Source organism: Alexandromys fortis, unplaced genomic scaffold, assembly GCF_014885135.2.
Source record: "Alexandromys fortis isolate MF-2015 unplaced genomic scaffold, M_Fortis_MF-2015_v1.1 scaffold_101, whole genome shotgun sequence".
Classification (NCBI taxonomy): domain Eukaryota; kingdom Metazoa; phylum Chordata; class Mammalia; order Rodentia; family Cricetidae; genus Alexandromys; species Alexandromys fortis.
This window is the reverse complement of record NW_026067983.1, coordinates 107,196-126,746: the sequence shown is the minus strand read 5'-3', so window position 1 is coordinate 126,746 and position 19,551 is coordinate 107,196. Positions and strand designations below refer to the sequence as shown.

Sequence of the window (19,551 nt, the reverse complement as noted above, 5' to 3'; positions counted from 1 at the left end):
TTACCTGTGATAAATTAAGAATTAAATTTATAATCTATACATTTTCACTTTAAGAACATAGAAACCATAATAGAAAATAATGTTACTAAGACTATTTGAACCAAAGATTAAGTATGATTATATTAGACTTGGTGACTACAATAAATAAAAAAAAATCATAGTTCAATAAATGAGAAGCTAATCTTACTAATTGCATAGGTAATTGGTATGGTGGGTAATTAGAGTTTAATATAAACACCAGTTGTGAACTGTGTGATAATTAATCGGCCTTGTAAGAACGTTGAGCGTCTAAGTCAGTTTACTTGTTTGAAGGGGAAATGAGGGGAGAGAAGCTGGTACAGCCTAGAAAGACAAGATGTGGGAATATCATGGTTGGTGTCAGATGGGAGTGGCTGTGAGCTCTGCTTAGCTCAGTGCTGTCTAACCCTTCACAGTATAGCCTCAGTTCTTCCAGGCATTCGTTATGGCAGGGCTGTTGTCAGCGATGAAGGTATCTCCTGGAAGTCCTGTGCACAGTGCCTGATACACGGCAATCTCAGTACAAATGTTGTCAGTATCAGTTACTGAGAATAACGGTGCAATATCAGTGAGAGGAGTTATTAATACCAGGACAGAATTTAAAGGAATTTCAATGGCATTTCTTTTCTTAACCATGTCACCAAATCTTGTGAACATTGATTTTCAATTTCAGGCTTTTCATGTAAATAAAAATAGACCAATGATATTATAGAAGGAAATTTATTTTCTTTCATGAAGATTCTGAGAAGAAATTTTAATTAACCGAAAAATTTATAGGTAACAGATAAATTGACTGCTGTCTCATAATCTTTCTCATATTCAATATAATTATTCACTCTTGCAAAGTCAATGCAATATTTTTTATTCCCCATAAAATGCACAATTAAAAGCAGGCATAACATATTAGATAAGATTGGAATGAGAAATTGGCAAAAAATAATAATTAAGGCTTTTAAAATGTTTAGCCATCTGTTGTAAAGTCAGGAGAATGGTTTAAAAAATCCTAATTTGTAAAATTCACAGTTATAGAACTTGAAATCCTGATGAAATATTCCATACAAGTATGTGCATACTTTAGACATAGCTAGTGAGTATTATCAGAGGATGAAATGAAACAAATGATGAAATATGTATGTTGCTGTTGTCTTTACATTTTTATCCAGATCTCTGATTCCTTTGCAGTGAAAGTATCCCTGATGGCAGAGAATCTGGCATAACGCTATTACCTATGTGTACAAGTGGCTTCTTCCTTCTTAGTGTTTTAACATAGCAGCAGCTTCCTAAGGCATATGGGATTCTTCATCACGGTTCCTTGTCTCTGCAACGCCCCCAGCTCCTCCTGTTATAGACTAGTTCGGTCCTCCGTTATTGTTGTTAATTTGGACTCTCTCTTCCAGAACGGCGTGCTTTTGAGTCCCTGTATCTGGAGTCTTGGGCCACTATCATTTATTTCAGTAAAAGTTAGTAGTTCTCTATCAGTCCTAAGATATCTGACTGCCTTTGTCTTCTTCTTTCCAATTTGATGTTTCTAAAGTGTCCTTGACTGTACGTTCTATGTCCCCATTCCCTGACAAGCCTTCAGTGCTGGGCACACTCCTGAGGATGAAGGGGGGAGTTCTATAGCAGGTTTGCCCTGCAGGAGCTTGAGTCCTCCATGGCGAGATGTGTTCAAAAGAATCCTGACAGGCTTGTGAAGGGTTTAGTGGCCCAAACCATTCTCCTTACCGAGAAATTACGTCATCTTTCCGTAGTACCCACATTCTCAGGTGAAAGCAGCTGTCTAAAGCACTTGAAAACATAGCCCAGGAAGATTCACCATGCTTGCATTTCCCATATATTATTTACATCACTTTATTCTTAGTATTTTGGTTTTATTGTGTATATGTAAAAGTTTCTCACATACAACTAATAGTCACGGAGAGTTTATTGAAAAGTTCGAGATGCATCATCTGGCTCCTTAAGAAAAGTACAGATCCATTTTGCCAACAAAATTATCAGTGGTCACAGAAGAGTTCCTAACATGTTATCACCCAACCCAGTAGCTACCAGCTGTGTGTAGTCACTTGGCGCTAGACACTGGAAATGGAGCTAGGATTATGTAGAACTGAATTTATTTTTCTACTTTAAGTTAATTTAAATAGTCACTTGTCACCAGTAACTCTCCTTTAATACAGCACAGGTTTTGGCCAAGGCAAGCTTAGCTCTGATATAACTGTCATTCAGACCAGAGCTCCTGAAGCATCATGGTAAACATTAAGTTGTGCACCTGCACCTTAGGTCACACCATAAATAATCTCTGCTCAGACTTTCTCAGGACTCTCTAATGTTTAAAGAGCAAAAACCAAACAAAGGGTCATTTGACTCCAATGGGAGTCGAGTCATTTTATTGAATCTTGGTTGTGTTCAGCTGCACACACAGTGTTACGAATCCATTGTACTCAAGTGAATCAGACATATGTGAGGTCTGTTCTGATTTCTACTGGGATTCCTGCATAGCAATATCGTCTAAATAGTGACAAGGAGACACAAGGTCCCTAGCCTTACCTCTTCACACCTTAAGGACACAAAAGCAAACATCATGTCTCTTAGTTTTCTGGAAAATTCCCAGGACTATCTCACTTGAACATCTTGGTTGATGGGCAACCCAGAATCAGCCACTTTTGTGATAGAATTGATTACATCAGAAGTAGAGGGAGAAATTACTGCCTGCTCACTCCAGATGTATGGATAAACTTTACCTAGTTCTCAAATAGTCTGCACTGAGTGAAAGGCTGACCAGTATTTTTCCTTCTAGTGGGTAGTTATGAGCCTGTTAACTCCTTGTTCTCTTTCTCTTCTTTCTTCTTCTCCACCAGATTTCTCCTTCTGTTTCTCCTCTCTGCCTGCCAGCCCTACCTATCTTTGCTTCTCCTCGTTATTGGCCATTCAGCGCTTTAGTAGACCATCAGGTGTTTTAGACAAGCAAAGAATCACAGCTTCACAGAGTTAAACAAATGCAAGCATAAACAAAAGTCGCACACCTGAAAATAATACTTCCAGACAGTTTCCCTAATCTCTGTGAGCATCTTCGTGGCCATCTCATTGACATTCTCCTTTAGTAATTCTTCCAAATCCTCTCATAAAGGCTGGAACTTTTGTCTTCTTGCTTTTGGTATCAAACTCAGACACTGTTGTTCCATTGCCTGCATGAGTGCATTCAGAGTGATGTTTTATACAGTGTAGTTCCAAGAAATTCCTTTGCTAGTTGATGATAATAGCAAATGTATTCCCAGCTCAGTAGTCTGAAAGGATTCCCAGTGCTTCCAGCATCTCCAAATCATTAGGTTTTAGTTTGCATGTTTATTTGCCTCTGGCATTAACAGGGTTTTTTCTTTATCTCTTAGGCTGTGACTTCACTGACCATCCCTGTCTGGCTTACAGCCTATACTTCTAACTTGCCCTCTCTTGTTTTCACTAATGTGTCTCTCGTAATGGAAGCCCATGAGTCATGAGCTGCCTACAGTTCAGCGCCACGTTCTGACAGGTCTTTAGTTTATGTGATAGTGTTTATTTCACAGTGTAGACAGTGTAGTTTGACTGTATCCACGCCATGACTCTCCTGCAAATCTTCCCAGCCCCCAACATATCTCCTCCTAACTTCACGTCACTTTTCACTCCTTAGACCAGTCGAGTCCAGTTAGTGCTCCCCATGCCCATCCCCTTAACAGAAGCCATACTAACCAATAGCAACAACAAGAGGCAGATAACTCACCCTCCTCTCATAGCATCAATGGCCAGTTTCTCTGTGGCTGCAGTGGGGCCTCATCTGCCCCTCCCTCATTCATTCTGGAATGTTGGCTGGCTCTATCTTGTGCAGATCTTCAGCAGGTTGCCACACTGCTGTGGGTTCAGAAGTGTCCATCAGACACTGATTGGCAGCAGCAGGTCCCAATCTCTGGCTGTTACAAGCCTCTACATGCATGTGTTCTGGGGTGTTCCCTGAGCCTTGCTCCCCATCTGTTTCTCGTTCTGTCCTTTTCCGACCAGTTTGTGCTTCTGATGGTGGTTAGCCTAGAGTTTATACCTAAAAATGAAAACTAATCAAGATGCTCTCAACTTCTTTCCCCTTAGATCATAATCTGAGATCTGTATACACAACTTTAGATACCACTGAGTTGTTTTTTTTTTCCAATTATTTTCTGTGTTGCGGTTGAACTCAGGGTCTCATGCTTCTTAGCCAGTATTTGTCACTAAGCTATTGTGACATTTTTAAACCATATGCCTGTTGTGGACCTAGGTTGATCCTTCTGAGGTGCTCTGCAGATATTTGGCATTAAATCCTCGTGATTTTATTCTTTCCCTGCTCCTCCCAAAGCCACACACACTGATCACTGGGCTTGCATTGGCCCCACCTCCTTGCTCTCCTCTTGTCCAGATGACAGATCTTCTTCACCTCATTCTTTTCCATTAAGAACTGATCACCCTCCTCAACCTTCATTTTTCCTTCTAAAATCCCAGGACAAACTTTGCACAGAATAAATGCTCAATAAACATTTGATGAGAGGGGTACATGACTCTTGTTGTCTGATATTAACTACTCATGAAGAAACGATGAAACTAATTAAAGCCAGCCAAATAGAAATCTCAGTGGCGTTCAGGTTTTTTTTTCTACCCTTAAGAAAAGCACCGCATTTAAACCACCTGAAATAGAAGAACCATTAGAAAAACGTTGTTATTTGAGCCCCTGCAGTATATAAACTTGGCAAAAATCTGTTCAAACCACATCTCTAATTAAAACGTTTAGCTGCCAAATAATGTTTTCCGGTTAAAGCCACATTAGTATTATGGGGTGCTTGGCACGTGATAGCACAGACTTCCACTTTGCTGTTGGGTTTCTCGTGGGAAATCCCGTGGAGAAGCATGCCGCCTGCCCGTTGTTGGTTTTTACCTCAGAAAGGCAAAGTGCCGGAGATTCTGAATGGCTCTCTTCTTAAACAAGAGATATCAGTTCAATGTTTTTCCTCGGTGTCTTAGGGGTCACGATTATACCTGTTAAATTGATTTACCAGATGGAATGTTGTGTTTTATATTTAGCTGATTAAACTGTAGGAGACTGGAATTATGTCATATACCATAAAGATCTTATATAAGAGCAAAAACAATTTTAATTAACTATATTTTAAGACTAATTAGAGATTTCAGCCGACTCTCCCTCCTTTTTTATTTACATTGAAACAGAAAGGGAGATTAAAAATAGGCATCTTGAAAGCTGGGTGTGGGGTGCACACTGTTAGTCCCAACAATCCGAGGGCAGAGGCAGCCAGGTCTCTCAGTGGGATCAAGACCAACCTGGTCTACACAGTGAGTTCCAAAACAGCCAGGGCTATGTAGACACCCTGTCTCCAAACAAAACAAAGCAAATTATTTTTAAAAAATGCCGGGTGGTAGTGGCGCACACCTTTGATCCCAGCACTTGCAGGCAGAGGCAGGTGGATCTCAGTGATTTGGAGGCCTGCGTGGTCTACAGAGCTAGTTTCAGGAAAACCAGGACTGTTGCACAGAGAAACACTGTCCGGAAAAACTGAAGAAAAAAGGAACTAGAAATCATGATAAGAGTATATGGCTTCATAGTTTAATATTTCAGATGGACTCTCTCAGAGGAAAACATAAAAATATTGCACTTAAGTTTTGGAAATTGTTTGCTTGTTGTGCTTATTTAATTATTTAAAAGGTGTTATTAGTATTTTAAAGTTAAATTATTCTTAATTTATACTATTTAAATTAAGAATGACTCACAGGATGGTTTAAAAGAAAAAATACTTTTTTTCTTTTTGTATTATTTTGTGGATAAGCAAATATACTAATAAAACCACATAGCTTGTGGTGCAAAGTTTCCTCTTAGCCAACATTCACGCTACGTCTTCAGTTTGTTCACTGAGATGTAGAGGACAGCTGTGAAGCAAAGTTGAAAGGTGATTAGTGCAGCTAGCCATGCTGTGTAGCCTTCAGCTACGTCCATAGGGAAGTAGATCTCCAAAATTAGTCATCTCCTCTGACCTTGGAGGATTAGCAAGTGAGTAGCATGGAAATCCTTGGCCTTTAGGGAGCCCAGAGCGTTGAAAGTGAGAGCACCTCTAAGGGGAAGTAGCAGGTCGTCAACCCTCCGGTCTACCTGTTCTACCAGTTTTGGACAGAGTGTGGAGACTTCTCTGGAGACTTGCCTGGAGCTGCCTGCCACTAAATGCGCATGCTTAACCCTGAGATACTCTCCCTGGTGACTTAAAGTACCAAGAGCCAGACAGAAGCTTTTGCTAGGACCACGGAATAGACCTTTCCTCGTTAAGATTGTGTTACAGTTTTTTTTTTTTTTTCAAAAAGAAGTTTATGTTGCAGTTTCTAGTGTATCCATGATTTCTAGTTTTTGGAAACTCAGGTATTTTCTAGATTTACAAAGGTGTCAAATTTCCTGCTGAAACTTGATAATTGTGTCCTTCTATACATCTTCTCCAACCAAAAGAAGAAGTTGGCTAGGCTTGCTTTCTTTATAAATATCAGTGGTATTTGTACAATTACCCTTGTGTGAAATCTGAGGGATCTGACCTAGCAGAACAGACAGTGGAATCCTGAAACCAGAGGCTCAGGAGGACAGAGGCGGATGAGGCCACAGATCCAAAACCACAGCACGGTAGGGGGGACATCCGTGGGTGTTCCTACATAAAGAGTGACTATAATTAATAGTGTTGTATTGTATAGTTCAGAATTGCTAGCAGAGAGGATTTGGAACATTCTCATCCCAATGAAACCATGTGCTTGAGTTGAGGGATGCCTGAATCTTTCTGAATTGATGAATATGTAACATGTAAAGGTCCAAAATCATCATACTCTTCTCTGTAAGTGCAGTTATAACTGTCAATAATAAAAAAACTTAGAAATATTGATAGCATTAGGATATTTAAGGAAGAATTTTCAAAAATAAAATTTCAAGGGCTCCCTGTAACACTCGTCAACTTTTGGCCATCTCTCCTTTCTTGCCCAACTTTTCCACACCCTCTCTGATCGTCTCCCACGGTCCTTACCATCGCCTTTACTCACCCCATAGTGGTGCGGTTACTGACGGCCACCACTTACTAATGGCCCCTGCTTGGAGCTTCTTACACTACTGGCCGTTGGGCCGAGATGGTTCCTCATCACGAAGAGAACCCTGTGCATTGTGAGATGACTGGACATACCCATACCTTCTGACACTAGTGCTGGTATCACCTTCCATGCTGATGACCAACGATGTCTGGTTTAGAATCAATGTCTTATCTTATGTGAGATATTATTTCATTCAAATCTCTATTAATTGCAACTTAGAAAAGGAGTCTCTTGATCAGAGTTGAGCTGATGATGCCAAGGAAGTGATGAATAAAAGGGAGAAGGGTTGATGGGACTTGTTGTCATCAGCAGTATTGTTGATTGGCAATGCTGTTTACAAGGAAGGGATCAGGGTAAAGGGTTGTGGAGATACCCAGGAAATGGCAAGAGCAAGAAGACATTCATTCACGGGGCTGAAGGAGAGGGGATGGTTGGTTCTTATCTCTAAAGTCATGGATCAGTGTCAGCCATGGAGGAAGGGAGGGCAGGATCATCAATGCTGAGACCACTGGCCCCTCCACAGCCTCATGAAGTGACAAGCCCGCGCTTTTGTTCCCTCTTGACAGCCAGTGTTTAATCCATTAGGTTTCACCAAAAATTGTGAATAATGAAATCTCATTGTTTTTCTGAGTATGTCCTAAGCAAAGCAGAAAGGGTGCCGGTACAGGAATACTGAGGACTCCTAGTCCCTCGTTTCTATAATGTCAATATTGTCAAGCACAATATAAATACGCAACACAAAATGAAAGTGCTTGCTTTATTTTTATAACTGAGAAATGCAGTCGTTCCCAGTTTAAGTTAACAGCTACAGGGAAGAGAACAAGAGAATAGAGAAGTATGGACCCTTCATGTCTCACAGGGGTGTGGGAGTGTGCTCTGAATTCTACTGCTGCTATTCTTTTAGAGGAGAGGTTTTCATCGATCAGAAAGTTCAGGAACATGGTGTCTCCTGTGGGCGATCACCAGCACTTTACGGAAGCCATCTTCTAATTTTTATGATGTTCCAGTGTAAGGAAAGAGGAATGCCTAGCAAGGTTAGCATAGGGCAGGGTGCTTGGACACAGGCCTGGCAAGTCACCCACCCTCTGTAGTTTAACTTCCTCATCAGCACTACAACGTTATAGATAAAGTATATGCCGTGCGCATGTTTTAAGTATGTATGAGTAAGTTAGTATTGATAAAGCACTTAGGGTCATATTGCAATATAGAAGCTAACATAAAATGTTAGTTATCATCAGAAACAGCCTTGTGATTGTATCACCACCTCCATCATCACAGATAATGAACTTCAACTGCACAAAGATGGGCCCAATGGTTCCATTCTTCCAACATAATTATTTAAAAGTATAATAAATGATAACCATATAGATTTGTTATTTGTAATAATGTAGCCAAAGACATAGCAATGTGCATATGGGTAATGTGAGCTTGTGTTTTCGAACATATACCCTAACTCCAAACTTTCAATTCCACTTTGGTCAGCTTCCTTTTTCCTGCCTGAGTACTGGGGGCAGGGAAAGGGTTACTCGCAGGGACTCTAGTTCACTAGTTCATCTTGTGTTATTGTGTCGAGTGTGTTTTCCCAGAGTTTTAGGATAGAAGCTACTGACAAGGAAATACCGCAGGAGTCAGAATCAGGCATAAATTATGCTCTGTGGAGGTGTCTTCTTATTGCCAGGGTCAGGTCAGAGTCTCCAACCTCACATTAAGTTACTGTTTTAGTGGTCATTGAATTTCAGGCTTGAGAGAATGAGGAGGCCAGCCAGAGACATCTAATAAATCTTATTCAGACCTACCCGTAATTAGTGATTAAACCTCCCATTAACAATTATGGTTGTGCTAGATACAAGTTGAGTAGAAGAGTAATTTTTGCTTCCGTTTCATGTTCATGTTACTTTATAAAATGATTGTTATATTTGTCTGTTTGATGAATTCAGAGTCAACACCTTATTTATGTGGTTGGGTTTTTTAATTTGAGAAGAATGGACCAGGAGAAAAGATAGTCTTTCTTTTTTTTTTTTAAGTTTAGACACAGGAGCAACTGGCTCTCTATTTTTTAATTTTTATCTATTTTCTTTGTCTCAATTCCCAGCCTCAGAGCCCAACTTGAAGGTGCGGTCCAGGTTAAAACAGAAAGTGGCAGAGAGGAGAAGCAGCCCCTTACTCAGGCGGAAGGATGGAAATGTTGTCACTTCATTCAAGAAGAGAGTGTTTGAGGTGACAGGTAATTGAGAGCCGGGCAGTCACACTAACACTTGCGGGGCATAGCACTTTTCTAAGTTTAGGATAAATATGCCTGTTCATTAATAAAACTTATTGTGAAAAGTTTGTCTTGAAAGGCAGTTTCTTTGAAAGCTCACCAGCAGTTCAGTCAACCTTGCTATGCATTCACCAGTGGCATAGTGCAGGAAATTAAAGGGGGAGAAACCACCTCCCTGTCAGCCAAAGCACAGCTATGCACACCAGCGCTTGCCCTGTGCTTTTTAGAAAGGGGAAATCCACTGGGGAGACGCCCACCAGTAGACAACAGCTTTTAATGAAATCCGACCAGAAATGTGCAGAGGGAGGTTCAAGAGGAGCTTGTCCCTCCCCACTCAGACATGAAGGTAGGAAATACATCTGGGAAAATTAAACTGTGTGGAACAGCAAAACCTTGACTTTTCAACAAATTTACAGAACTCATAAATGACTTTATGTGTTTACTGGTGACTTGGGACTCATGGCAGGAGGGGGAAATGCCGCCTTTTATGGAGGGGAAAAGACTGTCATTTTCACTGGTCTCAAATGCAAGAGTTCATATTTTTTTTAACTGCCTGGTTAGAAGTGGGGTGAACACGTTAGGAAATTCAACCTGATGTCTTACAAACCCCCTCGCCTTGTTGTACCTGTTTTGAAATTAGAGAAGTCCCTAAGACTACAAGAACCCAAAAGGCCAACCACAGTGATGCTGGCTGCTGCTTCCTAAGACACGGGAACCTGAAGGGCTACACAGGATAAGACCAACTGATGTTTCCTGGGGGCTCAGAGCAGTGCTGTGTGCCTGGGCAAAGTGCATGGAAAGAGAGGGAAAGAGGTCTGGGTGGAACTTTGTCCTCCTTCCTGAGAAGCCTGTGTCTATAGCAGTGCAGGCAGATGGTGTTGGCATTCTCAGATCTGACCTCACCCTTCATGTGTTTTTAAAAACTGTGACATATTTTATTTCAGTTTGTAAAACACACCTCGGTCTTCTCTCTATTCACAGTAGATAGGTACTGTTATGTAAAAACAGTCTTAGTGGTTATATTTTTAAAACTTTTTCCTTAGAGGAGATGAGAAATTTGGAAGAAATGAACAGTAACTTATTTTTAATATTTATATAATCACAAATTTATAGTAATTAAATTCTAAGTTTTAAATTATAGATTTTTTCCCTTAATTTTATGGGATAAAAATTAGGAAGCATTCGTTTTCATCCCATGAAAGAGGTGAAGTGTCCCTGCCTTGTGTGGTTGCTGCTTTCATAAACTTCCAGCCTGTGAGCTAGTCCCAGCAGAGCCTCTATGAACTTTTTGTTTGTTACTTCTTATTCTAAATGAGTATTTTGCACTGAATCAAACTGTATGCGGAAGACCTGACCTTCAGCACACGGGTGTCTGCCCTGGTGCCCTTCCCGTTTAGCAGTGGACTTCCGTCTAATTTGGACATGGCGATAGTAAATGTTCTGAGTGCCCAGCTGGAGGTGCCACAGTGCTGTAGCTCTTACACTGGCATTTCTGTTACTCTCTTCTCTACCTTTTTTTTTCTTTGAAGCCTCTGCTCCTTTTTTCTTTTTCTCCTCTTCATAAGTAATATGTAAGAGCAAATTGCCACTTCACGCATTTTCAAATTCAAGTTTTTTTTTTTTTTTTTCTGCCGCTCTTCCCCCAGGAAGTTGTCTTCTTTGAAAATGCTGTGCCCTGGCTCAGTTCAGTGCCTGCTGTGGTCTTTCCTCTCCTCTGGTGCCCCATGTTCACCAGATAGTTATTATTCCCCAAGTGCAGGTCCAAGGTCATTCCTTCTCCCAGTTTCCCCAGTTGGTCCATGAAAGCATTCGCTGCTTGTTCTCAGTCCCCATCAGTTTGTGGGGTGGCGCCCTGGTACTGTGGTTGACACGCTGCAACCACAGGGGTCTCTAGACAACAAAACACTTTTGTTCTGATAGCACAGTAAGTAAGATCATTTAAGATGGTAAAGACAGAAGAATGCTCAAGAATGTAGTGTTTTTAAAAATGTGGGAATGAAATATTGGTGAGAAGTCATAGCCATCCTGGTAATGTCAGAGTCAGGAAAAGAAGTGTCTCTAAGAATTTTTAAGTGCATTAAAAAATAAAAAAAAAAAACATGTGTCTATAGTAACGCATGTCTGTTGCATTGCTACACTACACGTAGTAACGCGTGTATGTTGCATTACTGCATTACACGTAGTAATGTGTCTGTTGCATTACTACACTACACGTAGTAACGCGTGTCTGTTGTATTGCTACACTACACATAGTAACGCATGTCTGTTGCATTGCTACACGACACGTAGGAACACATGTCTGTTGCATTACTGCATTACACGTAGTAATGCGTGTCTGTTGTATTACTACACGACACGTAGTAACGCGTGTCTGCTGCATTGCTACACTACATGTAGTAATGCCTGTCTGTTGCATTGCTACACTACATGTAGTAATGCCTGTCTGTTGCATTGCTACATTACACGTACTAATGCCTGTCTGTTGCATTGGTACATTACATTTATAATGCAAGCACTAGGGTGACAGAGAGAGGAGGTCAAGAGTTTGAGCCCTCCCAGATTGGATGGTGTGACCCTGTTTCAAAGAAAAATATACAGAAAGAGAGAAAGAAGATACATTTTACAAGGCAGTATTGGAAACATCCAGCTTAATCACAATGTTATCATAATATATGGACACAAAGGCATTGAGCATATGGGACAGAACATTTTGTGGTACCAATAATTTGCTCAAATGCCATAATAAACCAATGTCAGCACCAGAATTCATTCACCAATCCCCCATCCTTCTAATTGCACCATGCTTTAGAGTAAAGCAACATTTAGGGCAGAGAGTTGACAGATGAAAGTTATTTTGACGGAGGTCAAGAAAATACTGTTTGGAACGTGTGGGCCCCTGATCAATGGGGGCAGATGACACATAACTAAATTTCCAGGAAGGATTAGTGAAGCCAGTGAGTGAGGTCGGCAGTAGACATGGAGTGTGCAAAGCACAATGTGGGAAAGTGTGTGTTTGTGCGGAGATGAGGGCAGAAAGGGCAAGTGTGAGAAAAATTTTAAAGAAAATCTTTACTCTGGTGCCTCAGAACAGTAAGAGTTTATGCCACAGTTTAAGAGAAGGTAATCAATAGTTAGGCTGGAATGGCAGTCATCAGACATGTATGAGATTCCATGACGAGGGAGATGAAAGGCTGGTGGCTCGGGAGAACGAATAAGGATGAGTCTGAGGATGGGGTAACATGCAAGCACAGCAGGAAACACTGCGTATTAAAATATGATGTGATCTCTACACTTGTATTTGAGGATTAGACATACCCAGAATTCTGGCCTGGGGAGATGGCACAGTGTTATAAGAGAACTTGCTGCTCTTCTAGAGGAATCCTGATTTTTCTCACCCTTTGGTGCAGCTTACAACTGCCTGTAATGCCAGCTTTGGGGGGCGTGACTCGTTCTTCTGGCCTCTCTAGGGACTTCACACACACACACACACACACACACACAAAGTAAAAATAAAATAAATTGTTGAAAAATCCAACATTTCAAAGGAAGTCAGACTAGATTTTTTTGAACATTACACAAGAAATACTACATCCGTGAAAGCAGTGTGCCCGAAGATAGGATTCAGCATCAGAGCAGACACAGAGACAGTGCGGTTGCAAACTTAGTACACGTCTGTGTGCAGAGACTGATGGCAGGAAGAATCCCGAGCACAGAGGAAGGCGTGCGCGTCTGGGACTGCTTCATTAAAGTGGTCAAATTTGGTGGTGTTTGAAAGAAAGGGTGCAGTTGTCTGAGTAAACCCTGGCAGGAGAGAATGAGGGGACAGTCCCAAAAGTAGGACCGTATTAGTCTAGAAGGGCATGGGGATTTTGAGGAACCGATGGAACCATGTATGGAGCAGTAAAAGGGTAGCGTAGGATTATGGGTAAAAATAAATGTGCTGTCACTGGGAGAGGGAAAGGATGAAAACCAGGGGTTTGAAGAGTTTAAGCAGAGTTCCAGCGATGGAGTGCAGTCACGGCAGGCAGGAAAATGCACGGGTGGGAATGAGGCCCCATCTCTCAGTCCCTGAGGAGTGAGAGGCCACGCCACTGAGCAGAGCGGGGTTAGCACAGCGTGGATGAGGCGCTTGGAAAACAACAAAAGTGACTGCAGAGGGTGGCAAGGATAATTGTCCATGTTCAATACAATAATTTGGGCAGCTCGACTTTTAGGAATTGGAATTTTCATTTTTTAATTAGATGTTTTTAAAACACATTAGTTTCTTTACACGTTGGGGTCCATATGAATTCTTTATCTGAAGATTACCAAGTAGTCTATATTGTTTTCAATTTTTTGCCAAAAGAAATTTCTTATTCATTGGTATTTAAATATGTACACTGCTAAATTTGCAACATTTCATCTTCCAGAAATTCAATGGGGGTAAATTTAAAGTCACCTGACATTTTATAAAGTCATCAATGAAATGTACAAACTTTTAGTTTCTATTTTTTTTCCTCAAACAATTGGACTGACATGCACTCATATATATCAACATAAGTATATCAACATAAGATATACTCTTAGTGTATCAAGTAAAGATCAGTATATAGTTCAGCATCAGGACCACTTGCCCTGGATTTCTCCGACGTGTTGGCAGCTTGCTTTTACGCCATGTGCAGATGTATTATCTCTATCACTGTATGCTGTTATGATAGCATGAAAGCAAGGGAAAGACTGTGCCTTTCTTGTTTCCCCTTTTCCGTGTTGGCTTCTGTGACCTTTAATAGCTCTGTACCTTTGATAGCAACTGTCAATACCATATAGCACTTCTGACAGTTCAAAACAAAGTGGGGAGATGGGAGACTTTAGAAACAGTGCAAACGTCCTCGCTTCTTTTGTGCAATGCCTGTCATTCACACACCCTGTCTGGCACTACGTCTTATGGGCAGCGGAGCTGATCTTTATGTGTTGTTCACGAATGCATGTGTGTTTCCCCATGTGTTTTTCAGAGTCCTCGGTCAGTAGCAGCTCTCCAGGGTCTGGTCCCAGTTCACCAAACAATGGGCCCGCCGGAAATGCCCCCGAAAATGAGGCTTCAGTTATGCCTCCTACGCCTCTCCCTGAGGTAAGGCCCCTCTCTTTCTACTTCTGGAAACTGGTTCTGTGGTAAAGAGTGTTAGTTGTCCAGGCCCCCTCACTTTCAAACATTGCAGATTTATAAACAGAGCCCACGTATTCCCCACTATGAAGAAAGATTAGCTGTCTTTCTTACGATGCCCCATATCGGTGATAGTTTATATGTGGATTTGAATAAACTTGATTATATTTAGAGTTGTTTTGATAACATCCATGTTGGAGAAACACTGCCATGCAAGCCAACATTCCTACTTTCCCAGCTAAGCTTCTTCTGTATCGCCCAGTGATACACGGATTTGTCATCCTGCCTGGGTGTTTGTTTTTCTAGTAGGACTGACTACACCAACTGCTAACAGAGTAGGTTTTATTCATTTGACCTGGAGTATAACAGAAAACGATTGATGTCTGTATTATGATTGAGGGAGCTAGAGCTGTACCGAGCAAGCACTTTTTAGTATTTACTACGTGATTGTATTTTGCATATACCCCTTTATTCACGGGTAAAAATGGGAACTCCATTACCGAAAGTGACTTAGTATGGAAGATTGTTTTTAAAATATTATCATTTGTTATAGTCAGTGACACACGCGCAGCACTAAGAAGAAAGTGGCTGTCAGGAGGAGTTACAGTACTTGCTTCATTAGACGGTGCTGAGGTTAGCAGTCTGAATAGCTGTGTTAATGGAACTACTCTGAACAGGCTGGTCAGAGACTGAAGCCCTAATTTTTCTTTTCTTCTGTGTCATGCTGCCTTCTTCCTATCCAAACTCTGTACAGGAGTTGCTGTGGTTTGCTCTTGTGTGAAACTGTTACTTGCCTCTCCTCTTGTAGTTTATAGTCTAAGGGACAGTCATCAAATCTGTCATTCATTGGGATGTATCCGGAGTGTTCCTGCCATTGGATTATCCACACTGTACCAAAACGCTTCTGCCTGCAAGGGAATCGCTGTACTGTCCTCACGGGCAGTCAAGAGTTCATACATGTCGCACGCACACACACACACACACACACACACACACACACACACACTGTCACACACGTAGACGACTAGTCTCTATGAAATCATTAGGTGGAAATGGAGGTTGTCTCTGAAAACCCCCTGAGTCGCTTTTGCTTTAAAAGATTCAAGGTCTTCACATTGACCTTTGGTTTCTCATAAATGCAAAACGCTCAGGAGAGAAGAACAGGCCGAGCGCTAGGCGTGGAGAACGCGCTAAGTAAGAGACACTCACAGCACCGTGCTGGGATCCCAAGCGTCTAAGCTCACCTCACCCTGACAGCGGCAGATTCCCTGCCTGAGGAGTGTCGCCGTGAGTGAGTCTGTGTGGTGCCACCGCAGAAGTCACAGCCTGGCCCTCCATCCCTTGATTACTTTCAGAGCCCCCAGGTGCCTGACCGAGCAGATGTGACTCCTCCTCAGATCAGGACAGCTTCTCCTAACACTCTACTATTTGCCAGAGAGCACGAGTGGAAAAGATAAAGGCCTCCGAAGGCTAAGCAACCTCCATCCAGACCTTCATGCTAATCTCTAAGGCGTCCATCAGATTCCTGCTTCTCGCTATCTAGTTACTCTCTACATATTTTGCATTATGCTTTCCAACAATGATGTGAGCTAGAATATTCTGTGAATACCTGTGGTCCCACATGTAAGCAGGACTTTCAGGTGTCGAGACTGCATCCTCATATCAAGGGACTTTTCTGTGACCCCTTAATTATTTACAAGAATAGAACAATTTCATCCAAATAGTGAGTAAATAAGTGTTCTATTTCCACTTTCATTTGAACGATGCTCTTCTCCGGAACCACACAAACATGTTGGGGTTAGGTTACGATCGCTCCTGGGGCTGTCTGCACTCTTGAGAAAGGACAGCCTGTGGCTGGACATTCATCCGTGCAGGTAATGCGCAGAGCGGCAATGTCAATGCCGTGGCTTTGGCTCTTTAGCGCATGCTCACACATTATTAGATGCAGAAAGAATTACAGTATCTGTCTGAGCCTGTTTAGTGGAGGGGTGCAGAGGCGTGAGGACAAGCCTGTGGGATCTGATTACATTCAGAGCGGGGACAAACAAAGTGTGGTTTGAGAAAGGCTGGGGAAGACATTCTTAGCTTTTCATTATAAACACATCCATCCACTTCTCTGATAAAGTGGAAAGAAAACCAGGAAGAAACGTTACTGGAACCAAATGGCAAAATGGAAGGATTTTCTCTTCTGGCTAACTGGGACCTACTAAACTGTCTAGATTGCTTAACCCTGATTTCATCCATGTATCTATATGTGTGTGTGTGTGTGCACAGAGACAGAGAGAATGAAGATTATCAATCAAGGTATTTTATTTATTTCAATCAGTTTTGTATTCTCAGTCTTTTACTCTCACAGACTAGGTTTGGATACCCCAACTTTCCAGCTAACTGTTGAATGTATTCCACCACTGCAAATCTTTCCTCCCACCCACACCAGGCCAAAAAAGAAAAACACAACAAAACAGAAGGAAATGTGATTTAGTGGAGTTTAAAGGGTAGAGGGATTTCTCCAGGTCAGAGGCAGGACACTCACTCCCAGCGCTGGCAAGGCTAGTTCAAAAGCAAGCAGAGACTTACCTCATAATGAATTAATTGTGTGCCTGAACTGTGCTCCCAAAGGCCAGGTGGGCAGACCTTCATGCACTGATGGGCAGCCTTTCTGTGGCCCAGAAACAAAAATGCAACCCTGATGGCTAACATGTGTTTTTCTGCTGCATCACGTTCACGGAGTTCTGTAGTGTAATTCATTCTGGGTGGGTGAGGAGGCAGCAGAACTTAGGCTGACTCTCAGCGAATCAACATTCTGGCTGTGGCCCGCTACCACCTAGAGAAACCAGACACAGGAAAGTGTGGTCTTCAAATTCCCTGCGTGATTTTTCACAGCTACCCTCTAAGATTGATAATAGAATGTGATTTCATAGCAACGGGAAGCTGGAGGGCAAAATTCTTCCCACAATGAGATCCCGAGCCCCTCGGTTGTGTGATGCATCATTTATAGAATATTCGGCTTTGATCGAATAACACAGGGGGGTAAAAGGAATATTTCAAGTCCACAGTCTGCCTGGAGTACAAAGTCACACTGTGAAAACCCATCTGGATGGGAAAAGGGAAGGAAAAAAAAAACAGAGTTGCGTGTGTCTCTTAGTGATGCTGTCCTTGCCTGGCACACAGAAGGCCCTAGCCCAACCCCAGTCACCAAGTTAGAAGACAAAAAAGCAGCCTGGGTGTGCATGGCTCCCTGTTCCATGGCCTTTAACGAGAAAACAATGTACCTAGTTCCTTCAGACCACACATGAATGAGCGGGATTCTGTTTGCATCTGCGGCTTAGGACATTGGAAAAGGGACCCCCAAAGTTCTTGAATCTGTTATGTTTTCTATCGTATAAGGTGCGAATCCCACCTGACTGAGGTGAGGCAGAGGCAGGACTGGAGGGAGAATGGACTTGGGATCGCAAGGCAGGATGCCCTTGAGCATAGTGGGTGACGTGTCCGGATTCTGTTTGGAGGCTGGGCCTGGGCACTGCTAAAAAAACAGCTGTTGGCCAAGTTGCCAAACTTGTGTTAACCCTCAGCTTCCCGGTGGGTGAATCCGTGGCAAAACTGGTTCCCGCCCCTTTGTGGAAAAGAGGTCGCACCTTGTGAAATCTGGAACAAGTTCGTTTTTTGCTATCAGCAGCACGGACTCCTCATAGGGAAAACTCACTAAGTTGTGTGTCCTCGGGCCAGCGGCTCTCATATGAGAGCACGTCTCCATCTTCCGTCGGCTCTGACCGCTGCTGTTCCTTTTCTTTCCTCACATTCTCAGTCCCGGAATGCGGACTGTTGGAGCTACTCACTTTACGCCCCTGCAGACTTGGTTGGGCACTCAAACCTCAAGCGTTTCTGTTTCCAGCTCCCGTCAGAGATGTCTCTAGCCATCTAGCTGCCTGGATTGTTAATACTGTGGGCCTGTGGGTTCAAATATGCTTCCATGGGTATCAGCACCATGACGTTAGATCCCGTAGATTTATTTGATAGCTATCTTAGCCGAAGCCAAGCTGCTGCCTTATTTCTAGTTTGACATTAGTGGCCGTGTCTGATGTTATTTTATTTAAAAAAAAATTTCCAGCAAAAGCAAATGATTATTTTTTTTTAAAAAAAAATAATTCTTATACTAAGGCTAAATGTTCTAAGATCCCCGGAGATGCTGTTTGTGTCGCTCCAGCCTCCCGTGATTCATCTGCCTGTTGTTTTGTAATAGATGTCATGGCGTTCGCTGCCTTACTTAAGTGGGTACCTCAGAACGATGGTTCATATGGCAGCAATTAGAACTCGGCCCCCACTTGGAAAAGAAGTTGTTATGACACAATAATAACATGAGCCAATATTACAAAGCAAGATCTTTCATAAAAATAGAAATGCAGAGTTAGAAAGCAAACTCCCAGGCCTCTTAGCGGTTCAGCCGCTCCTGCTGTTTCTCTGGAGGACCCAAGTTCCATTCCCAGCATCCATGTTGGGGGACACAAAACCGCTTGTAACCCCAGCTCTGGGAAATCTGACACCTTTTTCTGGTCCCCTCTGGTACCCATACTGATATGTGCATACATGCACACACATACTCATAAATAAAATTTAAATTCCAACCTCCAGTTTTCTCCAGTGAAGTACCCCCGCATATATCAACTTCGTCCCAAGGCAGGCCTCGTGCCCAGGCATAGTTGGCCAACACAACATAGACTCCATGTTTTCTTCGTGGGCTCTTTGTTGATTTTGTTTTGGCGTCTCTTGTCTTGATTTATTTGTTTTGATTTTCATTTGCTTTTACTTTTTGTTACTTTATTGAGAGAAGAAAGAGAGCAAGAGAGAAAGAGCATGACCTTAGGTATGTAGGGACATGGAAGCAGACACGGAAAACTTGGGGAAGGCGAAGAATAGAGTATATGAAAAATGTAATAAAAATTATTGCTATTATTATCCTCAAAGTTTTATCTCACATTTTATGGTAATATGATCTTCGATGTAAAATGAAAACTTCAAA

General features: G+C 42.1%; 1 protein-coding gene across 8 annotated transcripts in view; it reads left to right on the top strand.

Annotated features, from left to right (window-relative positions):
* Hdac9 (histone deacetylase 9) overlaps positions 1-19,551 on the top strand; it is a 511,434-nt gene that overhangs the window by 464,501 nt on the left and 27,382 nt on the right. For 4 of the 8 annotated variants that reach the window (XM_050158702.1, XM_050158701.1, XM_050158700.1 and 1 more), the window contains exons 8-9: positions 9,227-9,358; positions 14,386-14,501. In XM_050158702.1, the coding sequence (XP_050014659.1) occupies positions 9,227-9,358; positions 14,386-14,501 (248 nt within the window). The remainder of the gene's footprint in view (positions 1-9,226; positions 9,359-14,385; positions 14,502-19,551) is intronic. The other 4 variants (XM_050158706.1, XM_050158705.1, XM_050158704.1 and 1 more) reach the window with 1 other exon arrangement.